At 45.9% G+C, this 23808-nt stretch overlaps 6 protein-coding genes across 9 annotated transcripts; 1 reads left to right on the plus strand and 5 right to left on the minus strand.

Moving 5' to 3' along the window:
- Nucleotides 1–624: 624 nt before the first annotated feature.
- LOC122626019 (MTRF1L release factor glutamine methyltransferase) lies at nucleotides 625–1967 on the minus strand. The gene is made up of 3 exons (XM_043806119.1): nucleotides 1671–1967; nucleotides 1089–1609; nucleotides 625–1031 (listed from the first exon to the last, which is right to left on the minus strand). Exons 1-3 carry the CDS (start codon nucleotides 1878–1880, stop codon nucleotides 791–793), a joined length of 972 nt encoding a protein of 323 aa, XP_043662054.1. The 5' UTR covers nucleotides 1881–1967; the 3' UTR covers nucleotides 625–790.
- A 910-nt stretch (nucleotides 1968–2877) lies between these two features.
- LOC122618025 (UDP-N-acetylhexosamine pyrophosphorylase) lies at nucleotides 2878–8503 on the minus strand. Of its 2 annotated transcripts, none has more exons than XM_043794178.1 (3): nucleotides 8201–8503; nucleotides 5650–6036; nucleotides 2878–4228 (listed from the first exon to the last, which is right to left on the minus strand). In XM_043794178.1, exons 1-3 carry the CDS (start codon nucleotides 8259–8261, stop codon nucleotides 3114–3116), a joined length of 1563 nt encoding a protein of 520 aa, XP_043650113.1. In that variant the 5' UTR covers nucleotides 8262–8503; the 3' UTR covers nucleotides 2878–3113. The 2 variants fall into 2 exon arrangements, with proteins under 2 accessions (XP_043650113.1, XP_043650185.1); XM_043794250.1 differs by lacking the exon at nucleotides 8201–8503 and adding an exon at nucleotides 6362–6522.
- Nucleotides 8504–9087: 584 nt separating this feature from the next.
- LOC122621243 (transmembrane protein 115) lies at nucleotides 9088–11620 on the minus strand. Of its 2 annotated transcripts, XR_006326201.1 has the most exons (4): nucleotides 10878–11620; nucleotides 10154–10510; nucleotides 9365–9954; nucleotides 9088–9310 (listed from the first exon to the last, which is right to left on the minus strand). XR_006326201.1 is itself a non-coding variant. In XM_043799057.1 (3 exons), exons 1-3 carry the CDS (start codon nucleotides 11399–11401, stop codon nucleotides 9456–9458), a joined length of 1380 nt encoding a protein of 459 aa, XP_043654992.1. In that variant the 5' UTR covers nucleotides 11402–11620; the 3' UTR covers nucleotides 9088–9455. The 2 variants fall into 2 exon arrangements, 1 of the variants encoding a protein (XP_043654992.1); XM_043799057.1 differs by having other exon boundaries at nucleotides 9088–9954.
- A 253-nt stretch (nucleotides 11621–11873) lies between these two features.
- Nucleotides 11874–15205, minus strand: LOC122613931 (protein transport protein Sec61 subunit alpha). The gene is made up of 4 exons (XM_043788357.1): nucleotides 15036–15205; nucleotides 14745–14812; nucleotides 12664–13755; nucleotides 11874–12594 (listed from the first exon to the last, which is right to left on the minus strand). Exons 1-4 carry the CDS (start codon nucleotides 15040–15042, stop codon nucleotides 12331–12333), a joined length of 1431 nt encoding a protein of 476 aa, XP_043644292.1. The 5' UTR covers nucleotides 15043–15205; the 3' UTR covers nucleotides 11874–12330.
- A 549-nt stretch (nucleotides 15206–15754) lies between these two features.
- Nucleotides 15755–22418, plus strand: LOC122626695 (daxx-like protein). Its single transcript, XM_043807056.1, has 4 exons — nucleotides 15755–16109; nucleotides 16784–20975; nucleotides 21036–21216; nucleotides 21425–22418. Exons 1-4 carry the CDS (start codon nucleotides 16059–16061, stop codon nucleotides 22038–22040), a joined length of 5040 nt encoding a protein of 1679 aa, XP_043662991.1. The 5' UTR covers nucleotides 15755–16058; the 3' UTR covers nucleotides 22041–22418.
- On the minus strand, nucleotides 22414–23674 carry LOC122626700 (kynurenine formamidase). 2 transcript variants are annotated; one of them, XM_043807064.1, is made up of 3 exons: nucleotides 23503–23674; nucleotides 23282–23436; nucleotides 22414–23224 (listed from the first exon to the last, which is right to left on the minus strand). In XM_043807064.1, the coding sequence occupies exons 2-3, from the start codon at nucleotides 23406–23408 to the stop codon at nucleotides 22449–22451; spliced, it is 903 nt and encodes a 300-aa protein (XP_043662999.1). In that variant the 5' UTR covers nucleotides 23409–23436; nucleotides 23503–23674; the 3' UTR covers nucleotides 22414–22448. The 2 variants fall into 2 exon arrangements, with proteins under 2 accessions (XP_043662999.1, XP_043662998.1); XM_043807063.1 differs by having other exon boundaries at nucleotides 23282–23674.
- Between the last annotated feature and the right edge of the window lie 134 nt (nucleotides 23675–23808).

Consider the following 23808-nt stretch of genomic DNA (forward strand, 5'->3'; position numbering starts at 1 on the left):
GATTCATGCACTTGGCTGCATAATTATGCTAATCCCAGTGGATTATGGTATTCCGTGTTTTCTTAATCAGTAACTTTAAGTTGTATCTATATAATTAACGTGGACATATTCTTTAAGTATCCTGGTTTTTCTATTGCATGCAGATACATATGCTGAGACATGTACATTATATCCCCTATGTTAGAAAAGGTGTTCGAATTTTCCTTAAATTTGGAACACATCAAATGTTTAGACAGCATTATACTTGTTCTGCCGTGATAATAAAACCCCATAAAATGGTTTAAAAGCCCACTAGTTATGGCCGTAATCCCCTAGTTGTAAATCATATAGTAATTGCTTAAATCTGTGCCTAGTTATTATAGGCACATTACACTTTTAGCCTATTGATCTTTATAATTCTGTTACCATGGCAATGCTCTCAGTATTACTATAAGATCAAAGATTCAGTAGAAAGCCGTAGGGAAAAGTCGCTGTGGAATATGTATACCAGTACTTATATGGTCATAAATCAAGCAGCTAAATTCACGGCCAACGATACAGCTAATTGCATTGTGTAATTTATGCAGGCACATTTGTGAAGTAATACCGCCTGCGGCGATTGCTAAAAAAATTAAGAGACGAAACTTAAGGATTATAGCGCTATATATTCTGTTTATATAGGTGTGAGTCTGTGGGCAGCGTGTAGGTTTTGTGGTCTTAAATCAAATCACAGCTAAATGCATGGGCAACGTAATAGCTAATTGCATTGTCTAAGTCATATCATCCCGTCCTCTCTATGGGGTAACACCGTCTAGACCTTCTCGATCTGGACGAATCTCTCGCGCTTATACTGGTCATTGTAGCTGGCAATGAACTTGAGCCGGCCTTCGTATTTCAGATTCATGATGGTCTTGACCAGCGGCGGATGCTCGTTGCCCAGTTCCAGCCAGAGCTTACCGCCGGGACGTAGGTGCCGGCAAGCCAAGTCGAAGACCAGTCGAGCCACCCTCAATCCATCGGAACCACCGTCCAGGGCATTTAGGTTCTCATAGCTGTGAAATACAAGATATATTCAGTGCACTGTATTCTTCTGGTAAGCCTTTACTTACACCACCACTTCGGGATGGAGGAACTGAAACTCCTCCGTTTTCACATAGGGAGGATTGGAGATGATCAAGTCGTACTTCTTGTCCTTCAGCACCTCCGGCATGTACTTGTCCTCCTCCATGGTGTGGTTGTGTACCTCGAAACGGTTCAGCAGGCCCAGCATCTTGGCATTCTCAGCCGCCAGCACGGTGGCCGCCTTGCTACGCTCGATGGCAGTGGCCACCACCTGCGGCAGACTGTGCAGCATGGACAAGGACATGGCGCCCGACCCGCAGCCCACCTCCAGAAGGTCGACGTGCTTGGCGTTCTTATATTCGTCGATCACTAGGCGCACAAACTCCTCCGTTTCGGGGCGTGGAATAAAGACCGATGGCGACGTCTTCAGGGTGATGTCCATGAAGTCCCACTCGCCAATGATGTGCTGCAGCGGCATGCGGGCACATCGGGCCTCCAGGAAACGCTCCAAGTCCGCCAGCTGGCTGGGATTTAACTGCAGCTGGTCATACGAGTCCGGAACCTTATTCTAGGGAAAGTAAACGTGGTTAGTCGCACTGATAACCAGCTTTTCTAATTTAGATACTTACGAATTTCTGCTTCAGGACATGCGACACGATGCACTTCACGTTGAACTTCGTGTCCTCGACGCCGGCGGCCTTGAGCTTTTCCACCCACTGCCCTATTTCGAGGGCCTTGGTCACGGGAATAAGGGTGCCAGCTGGGGCATTTGTGCCATAGTTGACCTGCCTGAGCAGCCGCGAGGTCAGGCCCATTGACCGTGTCAGTTGTCTGAGCATAGTTTCACTTATTATCTAATTGCTATTGATTAACAAAATTTCGACGACCCACTGCCTGCAGTTCGGTCCAGCGTGACCGTTTCACGAGCTTTACGATATACCTGCAGTGGCGATTTGACAAGTCGTCACGCTTCAAGTGTTACCGTAGTGCGGAATAGTGTGGCTGAGCTTTCGAGTTCTTTGGCGGACAATTTAAACGTGCGACGTAATTATGTTGTTCTTATTAACTGGAAAAAGCCCTAGTAATTGTTCACGCTCTGATTGCAATTGACCCTTTTTGATTATTGTGGCGCAAATTAGCCTACAATATAAAAAGGGTGGAGTTATAACGGTCAAATAATGATGTGTGCCTCATTAAATTTTAAACTTTATGGAAAGTAGCTAAGCGAGTAAAGCTTTTTGGTAGGAAATTACTAATATTCATTTCAAATTAGTATTATAATCTGCCAGCCTGCCCAAAAATTACAACTAGTCCATCAGTAAGCAATGCAAATTAAAACTGGTTTTAAGCATACAAGTAATGGCGGCGTAAAATGTAGCTCATTTATAAAAACCAGAATGTTTACATCATATATGTAGATAATGTATTCTAAGCCCATGCTATGAAATTTAAAATCTTTGTATAGGCTAACCGGAGATTATGGCATAAGTAACTTTTTCCTGTAAAGCTGCGTACTCGAGCTGGCAAGAAAATGAGGTTTGTTTGCTTAGCAATTGCTATTATGTGCCTAGTCCATCTGCAGGTAAATAAAACTAATATAATCTTGTAGTGCATTGGGTACAATTTGTGCCAATAAGACATTTTCCTGATATCTATTAACAACCTTGTCAATAGGAAACGACACCTGCTCAAACATGGGATGGGTCTACTGTTTATCTGCCATATATATCAATATATGATTCGCAAAGAAGTGAAAATCAAGTCGCTTGATCGTACTAATAATTTTTGTATTTTACAACATATTAAAATATTCATATCATTACATGTTCTATATATTGTATATATTCACATTACGATTGCACAATTATTTCCAAAACGAAAAATAAACAACGGACACAATAATTAACAAATTTTTACAAGTCTCCTTTAAGTACTGAAATCTATGGAATTTCCGTGCACTAACTATAACTTGGGAATCATAACGTTCAGAAACGGTATACGAAAAATGTACAAATAACCGAAACAACGACTACCATCCGTCCATCAGTCTATGCGTCGATACTGCCCCCCGTTTAAAGGTGTCCGTGCAAGGGATCGCGGCTGTCCCGCAAGTAGACGGGACTGGTGAACGACTTGCCCTCAACCTGCGAGGCGAGATTTTCACCGGCGTAGGTGACGAACGGCGAGATCTCGCAGACTTCGCCATGCACAATGCCACCGGCTCCTTCGATATACTTCTTGTGCAGGCGATGCAGATCCGATCGGGCAGTGCTGGGGCAATCCTTGCCAGCTGTATCGGAGTTCTTCAGGGCGCTGAACTCTTCGTCGCGTGGCACTTCCATGGCCACGAACTTCTGGGCGAACTCGAAGACGTCAAATACGAACTTCTCTATCTTAATGCCGTTCGGCTTGTCGGGTGTTAGCCGCTTGCCGGCGTTGTCCACGAAGGGAATCTTCTTCTTGGCCACGTGCAGCTTCAGCTCCTGCTCGAAGGTGCTGCCAATCTTCTGCAGGAAGTTCGAGCTGAAGAAGTGATTGCAAATGTTTCCAGCACTGAAGGTCAGCCTGCCGTCCGAATTGCGCATCTCGGCAGTTTTGGCAGAGATTTCGCTGTACTCCACCACCTGATATTTGCCATCGACAATGGCCACCACGCCCACAGCCTCGTTGGGCGCCGCCTTCTCCACGACCTTGGCGGCGCAGTCAGCCTTCTCCTGCACACAGTAGCCGATGAAGACGGGATCGGCCACCTTGATCAGTATGTTGTCCACGCTGTGGGCGTGCAGATATAATACACCCCGCTTCTGCATGTCGTCCAGTATTCCTTGGCGTTTCATAGCCCGATAGATACCCCCGTTGCCGTCCGGTGCGCGCGCCACCCGATGCTTCTCGTCCAGAATGATGCGTCCATCGTATTCGAAGCACGGCAGTGATCCCTGCTCGAACAGCAGCACGTTCTCCGCCTTCAGGCCAAAGAAGTTGTTGGCCACAAAGTAGTCGTATGTGGGTTGCACCGTGTGCTCCGACGTCATTATGTACCAAGTGATGTGGCCACGCTTGCCAGTCGCCTCTTGGGCGAGCTCCTCCAGCCTCAGGATCCGCTCGGCCTGAATGCGAAACAGGGTCTTCCGGGACTGCAGTCCCACATCGTACATTCCCTTGGGGTGATCGAAACCAAGTCGTGTGCCTGCAAAAGGAGAAGGCAACTTTAGTCGGTTTTGATGTGATGTGGTAAGTGATGTGGAACGCTCATACATTACTAAGGCTTCCAAGAAAGTTCCCCAATATAATAATTATTCTTCGGTATATATGGCAATTCCTGAATGTATTAATCACCCTTTAACAACAAGAACTGCAGCATTTTTATATCTCACCCGGCTGACCTTAAAAACAAGTTTATTTTTCGACCATCGTTTCGCTCTTTCCGTCGTCTTTTGTCTGCGCCTTTTTTAACATATATGAGCGACTTGTTTAAGGTCAGTTCCACTACCGGTTTGGAAATGATCGACTACATTTAATCTATGGCTTATCGGTACGGCAAACGGAACATCCACTAGTGACCAGAAATTCTCAGAACTTCAATCGTTATCTAGGTCCACCATTTATGGCTCTTCTTGAATTTGAACGTGCAAGAAATAATGCTATACCTGATACCTGACTAATAAAGTTCCATTGCCCTGCCCCCAACTGTAAACAACTCTTTTTTCTTGGTTTCCCAAAAGGCAATTACGTGATTGGACTCCATCGTTTGCTCGAGAAACTGGTAAGGAAATGTCAAATGCCGCCCACATTTCAATGTTTCCAATCGAAAGAGCACTGGCCCCAGCAATAATCAAAATGAGAAAGGCAAGTCTGGCTTTAAGAATGGCTTCAAATTGTTGCTGGCCTGGCGTGTTTTAAGTTTTATACGCTTTTTTGTCTTTTTGTCTTGCAAACGGAATTACAATTGCAATTACAATTCCAATGCAGCTGCATGAGTGGGCAGCTGATTGAGATTGCGTGTGTTTGTGAGCGCAATGGAGCGCTTTTATATCAAGTTAATTAGCTCTTATAAAGCACACACACACTGCTATTGATCAAGTTGTTGTTTTGGTTCAGAGGCGCAAATTTCGGTGGGTGGAGCATGATAAAAATATCTTAACTTTTTTGCTATCAGAGGAAGTATCTTTCATAACAGATACAAGCAACTGTGCTCTATAACAACCAAGATATCAGTACGATAGAATACAACATGATTTAATGGTAGTACCTGAGTTGTATGTTATGGTTTCAATGCTGCATTTATGTCATTAAAATACTTTAAAACTTCAGTGTTCTTTTAATAATAAATAAATTTGAAAACCGAAATCATTCATTCATTTCAGAATAACCAAATCGTTTTCGCTATCAATAATTGAATAGTTATCTCAAGTATATATATATATGTCACCTAACATTACCAACTGGAGCCACAAAGGTCTGTCCCACTTCAAGTGCGTCAAATGGCTCCATAATAACACTGTTGACTTAAATATGCTGCCAACTAAACACAGGTGTACTAATTTCCCAGGTATCTGATTATTCTATTTTCGTTTAACTCCCTTTGCGTTAGAGGAACTACTAGCTCACCTTGTCCGCCTGCCATTAGCAACACAGCGACATGTCCGTTGCTGATCTGGAGTAGACCCTCATCCCGGTAGGCGGCCAACTTCTCCAGCGGCGCCCTGGCAATGGAGATTAGTTTGCCATCGGGCAGCGGCTGCAGGCGATCGTCCAGCTTGATGCCATTCTCATTCATTGAGACCGTGGCGCGGTCGAAGTACAGTTTGATTTCGTCCAGATTCAGCTCCTCGATGTCACGCACCAGATCGCTGCGTTCGTCATTTGAGAGCTCCGGCCAGAACTTGAGCAGGTGCTCCTGGCCCACCTGGGCGAGTCGCGAGTGCAGCGATAGGTAGTCCGTCATTGTTGGCGATGGTTTGGCTGTGTTTGGTGATTTTGCTGTGGCGCCGCCAGCTGCAAGAGTCAAGAGACAACATATAAGTTACTGGTATCGAAATAGATTCGTACGCAAAGATTCAAATTGACTATTAAACGTATTGATAAGTAGCAGATTAAAACATCAACCAGAACAACAAGCGTAAGATATTATTATAGGGAATCCCACTTAATACGTGGTATCTTCGCCAAGTTAGTGCAACAATTGGAACATGTGTAATGCGAAACACAGTTAAAAACATGATGATATCTTTAGAGATCACACTGAAATTATATATTAATTGCTGCTATCTGTTTGTTGATTCAGCTAATGGAACAGGCTCTCCGGAAGGTGTGTATTTACTTTTCTCTCCGCTGGCTGACTGACTGACTGATTATTTGGCGAATGCGATAAAAAGACAGTGGTCGGGTTGTCCGGGCTTTGTTGCGGTCCGTTATACGTGGTAACCAAAGCGCAACTGAGCGCCAAGCGATCGCCCTCAGTGGTTTTTCTTGCTCGAAGTGGAGCCGTCACACCGCCACCACCACCACCACCTCTGCCATCGCCATCGTCATCGCCTTCGCCTCCAACTGGCTGTGTCTGCGGGACCGCCTGAATATCTGAATGGCAGTAGCTCGTGTGCAGGTTATATTGGTATCTGGTATTTGGGCGCGAATGTGTGCGAACGTGTGTCTCTTAACGTATTTGCAGCCGCGTTTTAACATGGCCATGCCAGTTGTTTGGCTATACCCTGTAAAAACCTGAAGGGCGGGTCGCGATCATGCGACAAGAATGGCCCAATCTTTGTTTTTAGGTGCTTCATTATATAATATTCAATCTTCTTGATCTAGACATTATAAACTAGAACTTCAGGTCTTTGCGTCCTGTTTCAGAAAGCGGAACTTAGTCCTTATAGGTAACACGTTTATACTGTTGAGAATTGCTCTTTTTATAATAATTTGCTTCATATGCCTATAAACATTCATATATAACATTTTTTATATATATACATATAAATACTCGTACATCTGTTAAGTGATCTTAATGAGCTCAACCTTGTTGTAATTAAAGTTGAGTACGAAATGCCGGGAGTTCACAATTTCGGGTATCAAACACTTAAGACTAACATGTAACATGTAACAAGATAGGGTATCAACTGGTCGGGGGTATCAACTGGCACTCTTGATTACACGGCTTTGTTAGCGATACGGCTACTGGGGCTGCAGCAATTCCAATCGGATTTTCGCCGCTGGGCCAATTTGCCAAGCAGCGTGTTGCAAATGCAAAGCGAAATATCAGAAACCGAAACCGAATTCGAATTCAAAACCAAATGGCCCTGAACACGGGCTTTAGTTTTAGTGAAAGTAAGAGGTGCCACAGTCCAAGAGACGCCAGCCACAAGGAAACACTTAAGGGCGACACATATCCATAGTTCATTTAGTTCATATATGTAGTTCAGTTCCTGATAAACGGGTTACAAACTAGTTGTAGTTGACTAGGCTGTCGGGAGTTGTTGGAAAGGTTATGGCATTAAGGCGAGCCAAGAACTGACGAAAACATGGCAAAACAAAGTCGGTGCTCGGCCGGTTTATTCAGTTTCAATACCCATTAATTAACAGCAGTGGTGTATATAACATATTATGGCATATAAATGTTAAAGACTAATATTTATGATCGGCATTATTAAGCGTGGTTATAGCATTCGAGACCAATTAAAGCTTGAAAATTCGGTCAAAATCCTAACATTTTTTGAAAGGTAATTTTATAGCTCCAACAGGTTTGAAATATAATAAATTTGAAATAATCAAAATATATGGAAACGTAAACATATGTAACATTTTAAATGGGTTACACTCGGCAAACGAATTATGAAAATGTATTCTGTAAGCCGTGATTAGAGGGTATTCCTCATTCGCTATCTTTTCGTTCTTTTTGTTGTTTTTGCCACGAAGCAAAACACTTGTCTGCATGTGTGCGTGCGCATAAAAAACAGAAAAAGCTGCAGCAACAAAAACACAACCGCACACAAGCTCCCAAAAACGGAACGAAACAGCGATAGCAAATAAGTTGTTTACATACACCCGCTGCTGTGTGTGTATGTGATTGTGGGCTTTCCGCTTTTTCTTATCGCAGCTCTCGGCTCCAACTATTGCTTTACCATTATCAGTTTTGCCTTTTTAAGTGGGCTTTTTACCAACTAACCATTGCGGTGGCGCCTCACATGAGTCTGCTGGTGCTGCGAACTGAAGTTGTTGCGACCCATTTTGGCAAGGAGCACCCTGTGTGGCTCTGGCTCCACTCCACTCCGTGCTAATTATTCTTGCAGTGACTGTGCCTTGTCCGCCGCGGATTCTATGGCATCGTGCTAGTTCTGACGTGGTTTAATTCACACCCCGTGCGGCCGTTGGATACATAGGAAAACGGAAAATGCACAATCCGAACGCAACTGCCGTGTATTTTTTTTGGCCCCAAAAACTGGGCGGAGAATCGATATCGATTACAAGCGGAGCCAGCTGGCCGCCAGTGTGACCGTTTTTGGGCAATTGCACTAAGCTAGAGCGCTGAAAAAATACTAAGTACACAGCTCCATATCCAGTAAAATTCGAAAAATATTAAAAACTAAATACAATGAAATATACGGAATAAAATATATATTAAAACTTTATTTTAGCCACAACTTGAATTATTTTAATATATTTAATCAACCATTTTTTGTTAAAATTACAACAGTGAATGCACATATTTAAAATGAATTAATCTTATTATAGAAATGTGTTATATTATAGTTATAATATTTACACTTTATATATAGATTTACTCTTTTTTAGTTTTCTTCCACTAAATAATGAATTCCTAATCTTCGCTTAGACGCGTATCATGAAGATAAAATAATCATTAAAAAAAGTTTGTTTGAAAAAGGATAGTAAAATAATACAAGCTCAAACAAACTTATCTTTTGCAATTAAAAAATTTGTTTAAAAATGAGTAATAGGCAGTGATGGTTTCTTCATATAACCAACCCAACTACAATGGTTAGTAATACGAAAGTTATTAGCAGTCATAAACATATCGAGTGAAAAACAACAATATTTTTGGAGTTTTAAATATATTTACAGTTATTAACTAAATAAAGCATCATTTTCAATTACATGTAAAGACTACAACAGAAAGTATGCATCTATGTAAAGGCTCTAGTATTCTCATATTGCCTGGAAGGTATTTGTTTATGCTGATCTCATATTACTTCACTTCACTGCTCCTAGTAGCATGGCCGGCGGTGTGCGCAGCAAGCAAGCGTAAGTCTACAGGACACTACGAAACACTCGAATGGTAATTACAAAGTGGGAACACTGATGGGGTACGTACTTGATGCAGAATCATACAAAACATGGGCGTAAATCATTAGATCATTCGTTTAAATATCAAAAATTCATCAATGTTTGCATAGAATCACTGTCTAGGCCATCGAAGACGTGGTTGGTACATCGTCCAGGTTGATAAGTGTCGCCTCGCCTCCGGTTGAGGATTCAGCACCTTGACCCGGAATATTCCCCTCCTTGGGCGGCGGCGCCGGCATTGGTATTGCGATCGGACTCATGGTGCTGATCATGCGCGGCTCCGCCCGCGACGTTGTGATGGGCAGCTGACTGGAGCTGCCGGTGGGCTTTAGGAAGTCGGGCTGCGGCATTTGAGCGGGTCCGGGACCATGGCTGTGTCCCGCCCCATGACTATGACTATGACCCGCTCCATGGCTGTGACTGTGCCCACCGCCGTGACTGTGCCCAGCGCCGTGACTGTGCCCAGCGCCGTGACTGTGATGCTTTTGCTGCTGGTGCGGCGCATGCTGGTGATGATGTTGCAGCTGCTGCTGCTGCGGGAACGACTTAGGCAGCTGGGCGTGGCGGCTAGAGTCCGTGGCCTTTAGTCGCTCACTTAGCGCCTTTAGGGCAATTTGTCTGAAATCGAAAAAGAATTATTCATAATCTATACATAATAACAGAATAATTATTCAGGTTAATGCAAGTACTCTTATCTAATGAACAATTATTAGCCTGTTCTGATTAAATGGTTTGTGGCTCTTTAGATAGGCGTACTTAAATTGATATCAAGACAATCAAGTTAATCATAACATTTACCCAATGCTATCTTACTTACCGCCTTCTTTCAATGTCATGCGGATCCACTCCCGGCATTTGCACCGATACCGACGTCAAGCTGGCCGTAGATATCGTCCGCAGCGGCGTGGGCGTCTTGACCACGCCCGCCCGCAAACAGCAGTTGTAAATGGGATTAACCAATACGCTGATAAACGGCTGCGATACGTTTGGGAAGAAGCTGACGAACGTGAAGCTCTCCGAGCTGTCGCCACGCCCATTGGGATGGTGTTGGTAAAAGCGAAGATAGATCCAGGAAACCAGCGATCCGGAGGCAAACATAGCCGGATAAGTACCATCTAGAAGACCGATGGCCCACAAGATGATGGCCATGATGAGGACAGTGAGGGGAACGTTCCTGAGTAGCAAAGAGTACGTTTGTATATTTATTTCATGATTCGGAATATACTTTAAGTAATGCAGTGAAGAAAGTACATACAATTCACGGCAGTATTTACTTTTGCGTCAGAGATCCAATAATTTATTGAACTTTGACCGAAGGCTAATAGGTTGATGAAGTACCAAATTCAATTCAATTTATTGTGCTTGTCCCCATTTAAATCTATATTCAAAGGGTGCACCCTCCTTAATTCTGTGAAAGCATCATTTTCGATTTAGAGACATATTTGGAAATAATGGAGGGATTCCTAAAACGGTTTTAACTTTCTAAAGCTAGCTCTTAGCTACCGTGTAACTTTGAAATGACAGCATATAAAGTATCTCACCTATTGGTCAGACGTCCGTAGCGCGTCTTGAAGATCAGGTGATCGGGCATTATCTGGCGCACGGCTACGCAGATGCCGGCCACGTATCCGGCCAGGCCGTGAATGTGGACCTCGAAGAGAATGGTTGGGTTTTTGGTGACCATGTAGTAGAACAGGTAGTAGACAGTGGTCAGCAGCGAGACGCCGAAGTTGCTCAGGGCGAAGAACTTGAACATCTCCAGCTGACCCCAGAGGGGCTCCAGCATCTTGCCGCACAGGCCCACGGTGACCACGTCGACGGCCACCTCCCACCAGTGCAGCTCGATGAAGCAGAACGTGAAGGCGGTCCATATCCAGAACTTGCCGTTGGGCAGGATATATCCGGGCGTGACGCTGAGCAGCAGGATGGCCGTCTCCGAGAAGGAGAGCAGATAGCCGAACGTGGTCACCACGCAGATGAGGGTGATCACCGGCGAGGTGTTGTGCAGCAGGGCGTTCAGCTGTTGCCAGATGTACGGCCAGTTTCTGGCCAGTTGAGCTGACATGGCACCGATCGCTTCTCCTCGAGTTCGCACGCGTTTTTGGGTGGCCTCGCAGCTCCTGGGCGGCGGACTGGAACCGGGGGGACTTGAATGCGCTGCGGTGCTTGTCTGCCTCGCAACTCAACACGTTCGAGGGGCGTAGAAGTGGTTCATTTGCTAATATTTACGATTTTGCTTCACAATTACAATAACAAGAGTGTCATCGAAGTGGGTAGGCGTATCTATCGCTTATCGATTGTTTTGTTTCAGCATGACCAGACCATTAGCCAGGATAAATTCTTTGAATCGTTTTGCTTTGGCCACACTAGCCAGGCAAAAGGCTAAGTAATTGAACATTATGATTATGAATTTTAGGCGCCATTTCGTAAGCTGAGCTTAAATTAAACATTTATGCGTAAACAAAACGTGGCATAAAGTGTAGAAATAATATTGCTTTCTTTTTTCCCAATACCCAAACACAATAAAAATCGACGAATTCGTTTAAAAAAGTTATCTAATTTACGTTTTATTATGACAATTTGTATGCATGTGTTCGTTTGATGTACATCTTCGCTTTAATAATTTCAATGTCTCCATATCATGTTGTATTTAAAGTATAATTCAATTGATTTAATATTAAAACAAGTTATTGAATTGAAATTCAATCAATTCGCAGAAATATTGAACTCAAGCAATGTAGTCTCACATTTGAATACAACTAAAAACTATTCAAAATAAAGGGTCTCTCATCCGCTTTTATGTACGCTTCTATTGGTTGGGAAGATGAAAATAGCAGCCAAAGGCCTTACAATTTACGCTTACTGTGGGTGTTTGACAGAGTACGAAAAAAACAAAGCAAGTAATTAAGTTTGTTTTAATGGGAGCGAGCGTGTGGGAAGTATGATGAAGTATTAGTTGTTGTTGATTGGATCGCAGGTGATCTTCTACACTGCTTAGAACAGCAGCGTGCCCATGCCGCCCATCTCGGACTGCTCCTTAACGAAAATCTCAAAGTATTGGTAGATGATGGTCACCGCCAACAAGATACCCGTACCAGAGCCGATGGCCCCCAGGAAATCGGCCATCACAGACAGAGCTCCGATGCAGAGACCACCGAAAGCAGCCGCCGTTGGGATGTAGCGGTTGAGCTCGTGGATCATCGAGTTCTCGCGATGGCCACGCATCACCATGTGCTGCTCCTTCAGCTGCTTGGCAACCTGCAGGGAGAGAAGTCAAAAAGGATCGGTAAGTTTATGCTGATTGAGGTTTACTACTATAGTACTTACATCCTTGGCTGAGCTGCCGGACACATCGATCCAGGTCTTGGAGAAGAAGGCGCAGGAGCCCAACATGAAGACAATGTAGAGCAACGCGTGAATGGGGTCGGTCAGGATGTGTCCAACGCTCTCCGGTGGCGAAAGATAATAGCACAGACCTCCGATGGGATAGGAACGGGCCGGGCCGCCGCCTCCAACATCAGCCCACACACCCAAAAGGTTAATGAAGAAGTTGCCCTGGAACTTGACAGCCAGCATCTGGGAGATGACGTACAAGTTGGACACGAGCGCAGACTGCAGGATAATGGGAATGTTGGAGGTGTAGAACAGCTTGATGGGGTAGCTGCTGTACTGGCCGCGGTAACGGGCGCTCTTGATGGGTAGGTCCACGCGGAAGCCTTGGAAGTATATGACCACGGCGAACACCAGCACGGTGGCCAGCAGGTTCATCAGGTTGGGCAGGTTCTGGCGATAGAAGGCCTCACGCAGAGCGCGCACCTTATCGTTCCTGGTGGCCATCAGGTGGAACAGGGCAATCACAGCGCCCTCGAATTCGGTGCCGCGTCCCGTCGTCACGGTGGTGGGGCTGAACGCCTTCCACACGATCGTCTCGCAAATGTTGGTGGCAATGAAAAGGGAAATACCCGATCCCAGTCCATAGCCCTTCTGGAGGAGCTCGTCCAGCAGCAACACAATCAGACCAGCGGCGAACAGCTGGATGATGATCAGCAGGCAGACACCGGCTCCAATCTCAGACGGATCACCGTACATGCCAGTCATCACATAGACGATGGCCTGACCAATGGTGATCACCATGCCGAAGAGCTTCTGAGCGCCGTTGAACAGAGCACGATCCTTGGGCGTATCGCCGACCTCAATGATCTTTGCTCCGGCCAGCAGCTGCATGATCAGGCCAGAGGTCACAATGGGCGAGATACCCAGCTCCATGAGCGTACCACGGTTGGAGGCCAGGATCACACGGATCCAGTAGAAGGGATCCGCCGAGTCCGAGCTCATGATACCGAAAAGCGGGATCTGGCAACAAACCAGGAAAATGAACAGCGTGATCGCAGTCCATAGCACTTTCTCCCTGAATTGGATCTGAAAATGAAAAGAGCCAGCCATTGCAAATGAGTCATATTGCGGTGAAACGGATACAATGTTCTTATGTACTTATGTTTTAAACAAGCTTTAAACAAAGCAAATGACTACACTATTGTTATTTTATTTTAAATAAACAGCCTAAGCTCAGGAGCATTTTACCCTTGAACCTAAGCTGTACAAATAAGACTACCGCTATGTTGACCTACATGGCCGCTTTCCCATGTGTGTACGTGTGTTAAATGTTTAAACAAAATCAGGTAAACTTCATTTTGCCGTAGTCGTCATCGCTTGTCACCTGCGAGCAACAAAAACAAACGAAGCTGACGTCGACAGTGCTTCGGGTGAGCGCTTCGTGCGAGCCGAAGTTTGACATTTCCACGTAGCGTTTGTTTGTCAGTGGGCGAGCGAGTAGTTTGCGTTATAGTGTGTGTGTGTGTGTAAAATGGGAGTATGGCAACAAGTAGCCAGGTGATAAGAAAAGTAGCAGCAGCATTGAGGTGGAAATTATAAGATTTATGAATGAAAACGCCTAGGAATCATATAAAAACTTAAAAATATATGCACTTCAAGTGGTGTACGATGAAATAAATCATTAAATCAAGGTTGGGCATAAATATTATGACGAAATAAACAGACACAAAAGGAACAACTGAAAGAATCTGATTGCTTATATGTGTATTTCTGTATTTCGTCACATAAAAGCCTCAGTTTGATTCATATCAGGGTGGTTTTGCTGCCGTTTGCCTGCTACTAAATGAAGAGCAAACTGTTTGCGTGGCGATGTTCAATTTTTGACAAGTGAAAGCAACCACAAAACGCGTGCGCTGGCAACACTGGCAGAGAGCAAAGCGAGATTAGCTCGGTAAAACACACGTAAAGGCTGAGAAAAGCCGCTAATTGTAAAGAATATTCGATCTTTATGGTACAGCACATATTAGGGTAATAGTCAGGACTTTGATTATATCTAATTACAGTTTAATACACACCTTGCGCTCCGGTTTTGCGATTTCCGGCAGTATACTGCAGAACGGTTTGATAACTTCCAGGAACTTGACTGCAAATAGTGAATTAAGGCAGCCGAATTAGTTGCGTTTCAGGGCATTTTCAATTAATTGCGATTTTCGGACACAACGAACGGCGCCGCACGCCGAATCTTTTTTGTATACGTAAGCAATGAGCGACGGGGGTGCGAGCGGCATTGCAAGGGCGGCACTTCACAAAAAAACCGCTGCAGTCCCCGATTTTGGGGAAGATGTCTGACGATGACGGTTACTTACTTCCCATTTTGCCGGACTTGTGTAGTTAGCCTGGGAACTGAGTGGGTGGCTTGCACTTATTGCACTTTCTACACGAACAGTAGAAGGTCTCACTTTTCACGGCACAGCGAACTCCTCAAATTTCAAAAACCGAATGAACGATGCGAACGAATAGACGACGTCGACGTGTCACTCAGTGTGGCTGTTGTTGAAACGTCAAAATACACCGTCGTGTCACTTGGCACTGAACGGTAACACTAGCTCTGTTAAGCGTTAACATTTGGAGTCAAACAATGGGAAAACCTATATTTTGGGCAGTGTATTGTTAGGCTGTCGAACAATTGTTCGATTAGTTCATAAAGAAAAGCTAAGGAATTCAAACATTTTGGGTATTGGGGGTTTAACGTGACTATTAATAAGGCTTACGGATTAGAGGCTTTTTGATGTAAGCTGGGCATATATATTTATTTTTTATTTTTTTTATTTATTGTGTTTTATATTCCCTTAAAATTTATTTTAGTCACTAAAGCTTATGATATTATATTATAATTTTTCAGAGTCTAGCATTTATGCGCTTTTCAACTGAATATTGGGCATATATATTTTGGGTAATGTAATGTACTCGTTGCATTTTGGCGTTATAGGGTTAATAAACAGCGTCATCGATATCAGATGGCGATAGTGGTAAGGCCATCGCTGTCACCGGCTGACACCTAGCGACCGATACTTTCGGTTCAGCCTGCGATGTTTTGGCAGCTCTAGAACTCTCCAATTTGACAATTGTGAGGAATGAATACAAACAAACACTCACGCAGTGCATTCAGTAGGCGAGCGTAATAAATATGTGGGAGAATTCCCACATATATATAGTATTCAGTGCCAGTGCCGAGAACTCGGATCGAACACGGACGCGTCGTGCACATATGCGTGAAAAACTAGCTGGCAACAACGGGGGCGAGTCCAAATGCGAAGAAAAGCCAGTGAATCGCGCGGCGAGTAAAGTGAATAAATTCGGTGCAGACCACTGCCGTTTCGGGGCGAATAATGTCTGCGTCTGTGATATGTGTTGACTTGAGCTCGGAGTCTGATGAAGAGGTAATTTCCCGATTTCCCAGCGGACTCGCCTGTGTTTGTGTGTGTAAAAAAGTACAGTTGGATTTAAATAGGCTCGCTGCATGAGTATGTGTGCGTGTTACACATAGTGTGGAATTAATTTTTTTTCGCGCTGCTTTTTTATTGAGAGCGAGCAGACACGAACGTGCAGAGCCCCCACTCACACAGTTGCAAAGTGGGGCAGTGCTGCCAGACTGTGCGATTGGAGACCTGGCGAATCTTGCAATTGCAGTGGCGAATATCGGACTTTAATTACGATTACGTTAGGCGTGAAAGAGCGAGTGAGGGTGCGGTGAGTCTCCGCTTCTGGAGAGAATTTGGCTAAGACGCAATTCGCCTGGTTAAGTTCGGAAAGTCGTCTCTGCTGATACGGCAGTAAATCAAATCAACTCTCCACAACGCGCGCTCGCAACTCTCCAAAGCTCTCGCGCACACCGACGAGCCCACAAACACACACTAACGGCTTTCGTTTGTTTATATTTTCATTCAAATTTAAAATGCATCAGAGAGCCAACAGGTCGCCTGTAGTTTGGAATTAAAATAAATGCTGCTAATTATAAAACGCACTTCAATGCCCATGCAGTGTCACTGTGCTTTCTGTGGTCTTCGTATCCATTGAACATGAATTGTTTTTAAGTCTCAAATTATATTTGCAGTCGCCAGCCAAAAGACGACGACTCGAGGATCCTTTGGGACTACTAACGCCATCCGGTAGGCAAAGTTTGCCTGCCAAACTTCTGAACATACCAAAAGCCTCCCTGGCATCTCCGATCGGAGTGCCAGTAGTAGGAACCGGACCTGCAAGGGATCCGGTCATAGCGGATCCACTCCGATCCATGCACATCCCCAGTGGAATCACCGTCACCAAGCACCAGAAGAATGTCCTCACCACAAATGGAAACCTGACCATTTCCCTGGCAGAGAGCAACAACAACACCACCAGCTTCAACAACAATGTGACCCCGAAGCAGATCAAGATTGGCACCGGCCAGAAAGTGGCCTGGTCGGTGAGCAACAAGGCGCCCAGTCCGAATGCCGTGATAACCACCGTGCCCAGCCACCAAGTGAGGGTGACGCCGTTTAACCAGATACGGCTTGCACCCGGGTCAAAAATCATCCCGGCGTCGAAAGCAATGCCGGCAAAGATTCAACCCGTTCTTGGGATAGGTCAGCCTCAGCAACAGCCACAGGCCCAGCAACCGAAGGCCATAATATTGGGTGTTACGAAGCCCAAAACTGCGGTGGGTCAAATGGCGCCGCAGCAGCAGAAGGCGCTATCGCTCCAGGTTCATCAGAAATTAGTTGCAGGACAGCAGCAACATATAGCTTCACTGGGTCAATTGCAGCAGCTACAGTTGCAACAGCCGCAGCCACTTAGACCGGTGGGTATTCAGCTGCAGCAGCAACCGAAACCACTGGGAAGCCCATTGCCAACGCAGCAACCGAAACCACTGGGTGGCCAATTGCCTACGCAGCAACCAAAACCACTGGGAGGCCAACTGCAAACGCAGCCAAAACCATCGGTGGGATCGCCACAACAGCCTGTTAAACAGAATACGGCGATTGGAGTACAGATTCAGCAAATACCAAAGGTTTTCGTGGGACAACAGCCGCAGAAGGTGTTCCTGGGGCAACTACAACAGCAGCAGCAGAAGGTGTTCCTAGGACAGCTGCAACAGCAGCAACAAAATACGTTCCTGGGGCAACTACAACAGGAGCAACAGAAGACGTTTCTGGGTCAACTGCAACAGGAGCAACAGAAGATGTTCCTGGGGCAACTACAAAAACAGCAGCAGCAACACCAACAGCAGCAACAGAAGAAGATCGTCGGTCAATCACCACAGCAAAAGGTTCCTTTGGGGCAACTACAACCACAGCAGAAGCTACCACAACAACTGAAGAATTCACTGGTGCAACCAAAACAGCCACCCCCACAGCAACAGAAACCTTTAGTGAGCCAACAACAACAAAAAACATCAGTGGGGCAAATCCAGCAACAGCAGAAGAGTTCACTTGTGCAGCTACAACAGCAACCACAAGTGCAACAGAAAACTTCTGTGATCCAGCAGCAACAGAAGACATCAGTGGTGCCAATCCAGCAACAGCAGCAGCAGCCACCACAGCGGAAGAATTCACTGGTGCACCTACAACAGCAACCACCACAGCAACAGAAGACTTCAGTAGGGCAACTCCAGCAGCAACCACAACAGCAGCAACCACAACAGCAGCAACCACAACAGCAGCAGAAGACTTTAGCGGAGCAACTCCAGCAGCAAGCTCCACAGCAGCAGAAGACTTCAGCGGGGCAACTTCAGCAGCAACCTCAACAGCAGCAGAAGACTTCAGTGGGGCAACTCCAGCAACCGAAAACTTCAGCGGGGCAACTCCAGCAGCAACCACAACAGCAGCAGAAGACTTCAGCGGGGCAACTCCAGCAGCAACCACAACAGTCACAGAAGACTTCAGCGGGGCAACACCAGCAGCAACCAAAACAGTCACAGAAGACTTCAGTGAAGCAACTCCAGCAGCAACCAAAGTCTTCAGCGGGGCAACCCCAGCAGCAACCTCAACAGCAACAGAAGAATTCAGTAGGGCAACAGCAGCAAAAAACACCAAAAGCGGCCGTAGTGCAACCGGCTACACCTCAAAGGTTACAACAGCAACGAGCAGCCCCAGGGCAACAGCAAAAGTTACCCGTCGGACAGCCCCAGTCGCAGCAGAGAACAAATGTAGGCCTAATTCAACAGCAACCGGTGCCACAGAAGAAATTGGTAGGGCCAATACAGCACCTACTAAAGAATCCTTTGGTCCAAGCGCAGCTTCCAAAAACATCGGTGGGCCTGCCGCGGCAACAACCTCTCCCGCTAAATCCCTTGCTAGTGGCCCAACAGCAATCACCAAAGGCGCAATTGGCTATACAATTGCTAAACTCTGTGATGGGCACACAGATTCCACCGCAGCAACCGTCGCTTCCAGTTGTCAATCAAATAACACACAAATCGATGACAATTCAGAGACTTCCCATGTTACAGACTCCGCCTACGGGTCAAAAAATTCTGCCAAAACAGATAACTCCGCAGCAGACGCCACCACCCGCTCATATAGTACAAAAGCAGATAATGCCAAACGCGGCAATGCCAAATCCTCCGTTCGCACACCGTCCACCGATAGTGAGACCCATGACGGTAGCCAAGATCACGCCTGTGCCTGCAAACAGCAAAGTCTGCTACCCAATGAAATCACAGGTAGCTAGAGCTGTCAGTCCCACAGCCGCAACTATGACTGCAGCTCGTACTTTGCCCTTTAGAAGCTCACAGCACAAGGCATCTGCGTCACCAATGACTTCCACGCATGTCCAGGGATTCACAGCCAGTGCCGCACCTCCACAGCGCCTTCTGGCCACTCCACCGCATTGTGCCGCGGCTTTGAATGAGCCGCTGTTGTTAAACTTGCCGCCCACCACTAGCATTACGCCCCAGCTAACGCCTACAACAACACCACCGCCCGCTGGACCATCGGCTGGAGTTCAGCAACAGCAGCTTGCCAAGGCGGCAGCGTTTAAATTGAATTCGTTGCCCGGCGCGAGCATTTCTCCAGTGATTAGGACTCCTACGGCAAGCGTCAAGCGCATCCAGCCCATTACCGTGCTCAAGAAATCAGACGAGGAATGGCGAAGGCATCTTGAGCAGCAGCAGCAGCAAAAGCATCGCGTACCATTGCAGTCCTCCTCGACGCCAACAATTGTCCTAGTCGAATCACCACCCACTACGCCGCCCACGGATAAGCCGGAGACGGATGCCAGGGAGGCCAGAGACCAAGTAGGAATGGGCAAATCATCGATCAACCCGATTCCAACAGATAAAAAACCCAGATCAATGAAAAGACCTGCAGTGGTGATTACTCCCCCAAAGAAAACAGTTCCTGTGGTCACAGAAATAGTGGATTTAGATGATATACCAGAGACCCCGCCAGAGAAGCGAAGGAAAGAATGTTACACTCCCATTATGCATGCAAACGAGGCATCACCAGCAGCGAATGCTCCTTTTACAACGGAGTACGCGGCACTTTTGAGGCTGTGCCGCGAGGTGGACAAATCGGATGTCATGGAGGGTCTGGTAAGGGGAAAGTTGACCCAGTATTACTACAGTGTGCCCGAAAGCTTCGTGATGTCATGTGGCTTTCGCAAGCTGGTCACAGTGGCTATGGCGAGGATCAGAAACGAGTCGGACCTGGTGTACGTACATCTAAAGTACGTGGTGGATGAGCTTGCAGCGCGGATGGTGGCCAAAATGTTTCCCACAATACGGGCAACGCCGCCAGCTATCCAGTTCCCACTTCCAAGAACATTCACACCCAAGCAGCCGGAGATGTTCAAGGCCCCGGAGCAGATTGGGATGGTGGGGAAAGAGCAGGACGATGATGTAGAGGAGGTGACAGTGGTGCATTTGGAGCCCGTTTCTCGCGAAGATAAACGGAGGGATGAGCGCATACGCCACTTGAACCGCACGCTGCATGCTATTACTAAGCGAATCAAGATGTTGGACGATGCTGAAGTGGACTTGAACGACGAGGACTCCAGCTATCTTCAGGTGGAGCGCTTCAAAAAGCGCGCCTGCCAAATCTATGAGAAAATCTGTGATCTAACCGGCGAGAGCAAGAGTGTTCGTCGTCAGCTTAAGAAGCCCATCCAATTCAAGGATACGAACTATCCATACTTCAATCGCAAGCTTTCGGCTTTTGTCAACAAGTTGCATGAGTTTCCCGACTACCACGATGTGCTTCAAATTCTGGAACAGTGCAACAAGGAAAAGGAACTTGGACTAGCCAAGTTCGAGATAAAGAGAATCGGTATGTTGTGGGTTTAAACTATCAAAATTAATATTAACCACACATTTTATTGTTTTGCAGCCTACGATGCCTTTAACAAAGTCGGTCGAATGCTGCAGTCGCGTCGAAAAAATGATCTTTACGAAACCGTCACACATTTTACGGCGAACGGAAAAGATCCAGCGTCCAGTGATCCTGAGCTGCTAGCCAAGCTGAAGGAAAACAACAAAAAGCAAACCAAAATAAGTGATGTCTTAGAAAAGTGAGCACAAATCAAGGATTTCAGAACTGCGCTGTTCAATAGGGTTTCGACTTGAAAAATATTTGATTTTTATTCATATGTCGGACGTTTTTATTCTTCTGTAAATTCGTATCTAATTTGTTTGGGACGCATCGAGAACAGCAGCAGTGAATGAATTCTACATTTATAAACTACGGTTCCAATCTAATACTTAAATTCATTATTACAGGTATGCCCTCGAGCAGGATCTCAATGCGGAGGAGCGTCAGGAGGCGCGACTCAAGGAGAAAAAGTTGAAGCAGGTGAAAGCTGACGAGGAGGCCGCCAAGCTGGCAGCTTTGTCGCAAGACGATGACCAGCCCTGCACAAGTGCTCAGGCAGCAGCCAAGGCGGCTGCTCTCGCCGCTTTAAAGAAGAGTCCAGCAGCTCGTGGAAAGGTGATTGGAAGAAGGCGCCCCATTAATGGACGGATCTTTAATATCGACGACGACGGAGATGACTCGGAGGAGGAGTCGGACACGGAGGACGACGATGTTGACGAATTTGTTAATAACTTCCAAGCGAACGGTGATGTGAGTGATGCCGACTCCGAAGTGGAAGCAGTTACATCACCAAAGAAAGATGCCTTGCCGCTCGCCGAGGAGGATGTGATAGATATAACGAGAGACGAGACTGGTAAAAAGAATGACGAAGCCACGCCCAACGGCAGGCTTAAGATTATGTCCGTCTCTAGTCTGAACGCCAATTTCGTCCATGGGCAGGATCCGCTCAGAAAACCCAATCCCATGCCGTGTGCTAAGCCTGTCATTGCTGACCAGATTATCATTTCGGATGAGGAGTCATAGAAACAGTTTTACCCGCAGCCCTAGTTAAGTTATTTATTCAATATGTTCAGTTTGTTTCTGAATACGTTCGGTACACTACGTGTACCTTTTTCTACCCTCCTTACTAACAAAAATGCGGTGGGATCGAATAGTTATTTTCCAACATCAATTAATAACTTGTTTGTGTTTATCCAAAAGATTATATAAAATTCGAACGACTATTGTTGTTTAAAAATGACTGTCGCCCTTACATTTTTGTGGTTGCTATGTTACCAGTTCCACCACGCTTATTTATTGTAAAGTCCCCTACCTTTGGGTACAAGCCACAAAACTACGGTAGTGTATATACGGAATACTACTAGTCTAAGTTAGTCGTAGAAAATAAACAGAACGATGAGAAATGATGACAGAAAGCGAAACTGCCCCCGTTTATTCAATTTGAATGTTGCGTAGAAAACGGCATACATCCGATTCGTCGATGGCCGTCTCCTCGATGATGTCGAAGTGGTCGTAGTTTTTGAAGAGCGTGTAGCTCGCTTTGTAGCCCTTCTTTGTCAGCACTTCAGCAAAGTGGCGACTCTGCTCGATGAAGGTGATACTGTCATGCTCTGCGGCCACCACATAGATCTTGGTGGAGTTCCAAACGGATACATCGGTGTATTCCCACAACATCGGCGACACGGACTCTATATTCCGTTCGTTGAGCCCCAGAATATTTTTGGGATTAACCGATTCCAGGTTCCAGAGCTCCCTCAGATCGTAGACGCCGCACAGGAAGACCAAAGCCCACACCATCTTGCTCCTCTGGGGTGAAATCACATTCGGGCGAATGAGTATCTGGGCCAGCAAGTGAGCACCGGCCGAGTGTCCGGCGAAGGTCATCTCCTGCACATTGGTCATTTCGGCATAGTCAAAGATCCAGTTGAGGAAGTCGGTGAACTGCGACATCAGCCGCTCGAGCGTGACCTCCGGGCACAGGTTGTAGTCCATGACGACCACACGGTATCCTCGTCGCACTAGGGGGCCCACAATCGAGCAGGACGTGCTTATGTCCATCTCCTGCCAGTAGCCCCCGTGCACGAAGACGAACAGCGGAGCCTGGTTGGAGGTCCTATCGCTGTAGAACATGTCCACCAACTGACGACCTCCTCCGTAGCGCAAGTGGTCCACAATGATGCCCTGCTTCTCGGTAAGTTCCCTTTCATCTGAAATTTGATTTCGATTTTAAATGGGGCTCTGCCAAGGGGAATGCCAGTTCTTACGCTGCTTGGTCACCCGCACAAAGTGCTCCAATATGGCTAAATTCGGTTCCGGCTGATCCTGAAACCTGGTCGTGTGATAGCTGGGAAAATAGTCCCGGTCAAGGTCTTTGCACCTCGGATTGTACATTCCAGATAAGAGACAGTAAACCCTGAGACTTCGTAACACAGATTAGAAAGGCAAAGTAGCGAGGGCGTAGGCTTTGTGGCTTAATTATTCTTACTGCGATTTGCGGTCTAGTGTAATGCAATATTAGAGCTTAGTTGCTTCAAGTCAAACCGGATTGCCAAAGTCGAACCAAACCGTTAGCTTTTAACGTATAATTAAGCTTTCGCACTAATTATCGGATCTGGAATTGATGTAGGAGATGGCGTTTTGCAACACTGAGCTCCAGGGTCGAAAAGATAAACCTTTTTTTGAGATTTGAAATCAGATTTGAAGTTTAAATTTTTAAGTCAAGGGAACAAAACCTTTCATTTTTGGCATTTTATTATTGACAGCCATCAAAAAATAAGAAGTATGTACTGAA

This window comes from Drosophila teissieri, chromosome 2L, assembly GCF_016746235.2.
Source record: "Drosophila teissieri strain GT53w chromosome 2L, Prin_Dtei_1.1, whole genome shotgun sequence".
Lineage (NCBI taxonomy): Eukaryota > Metazoa > Arthropoda > Insecta > Diptera > Drosophilidae > Drosophila > Drosophila teissieri.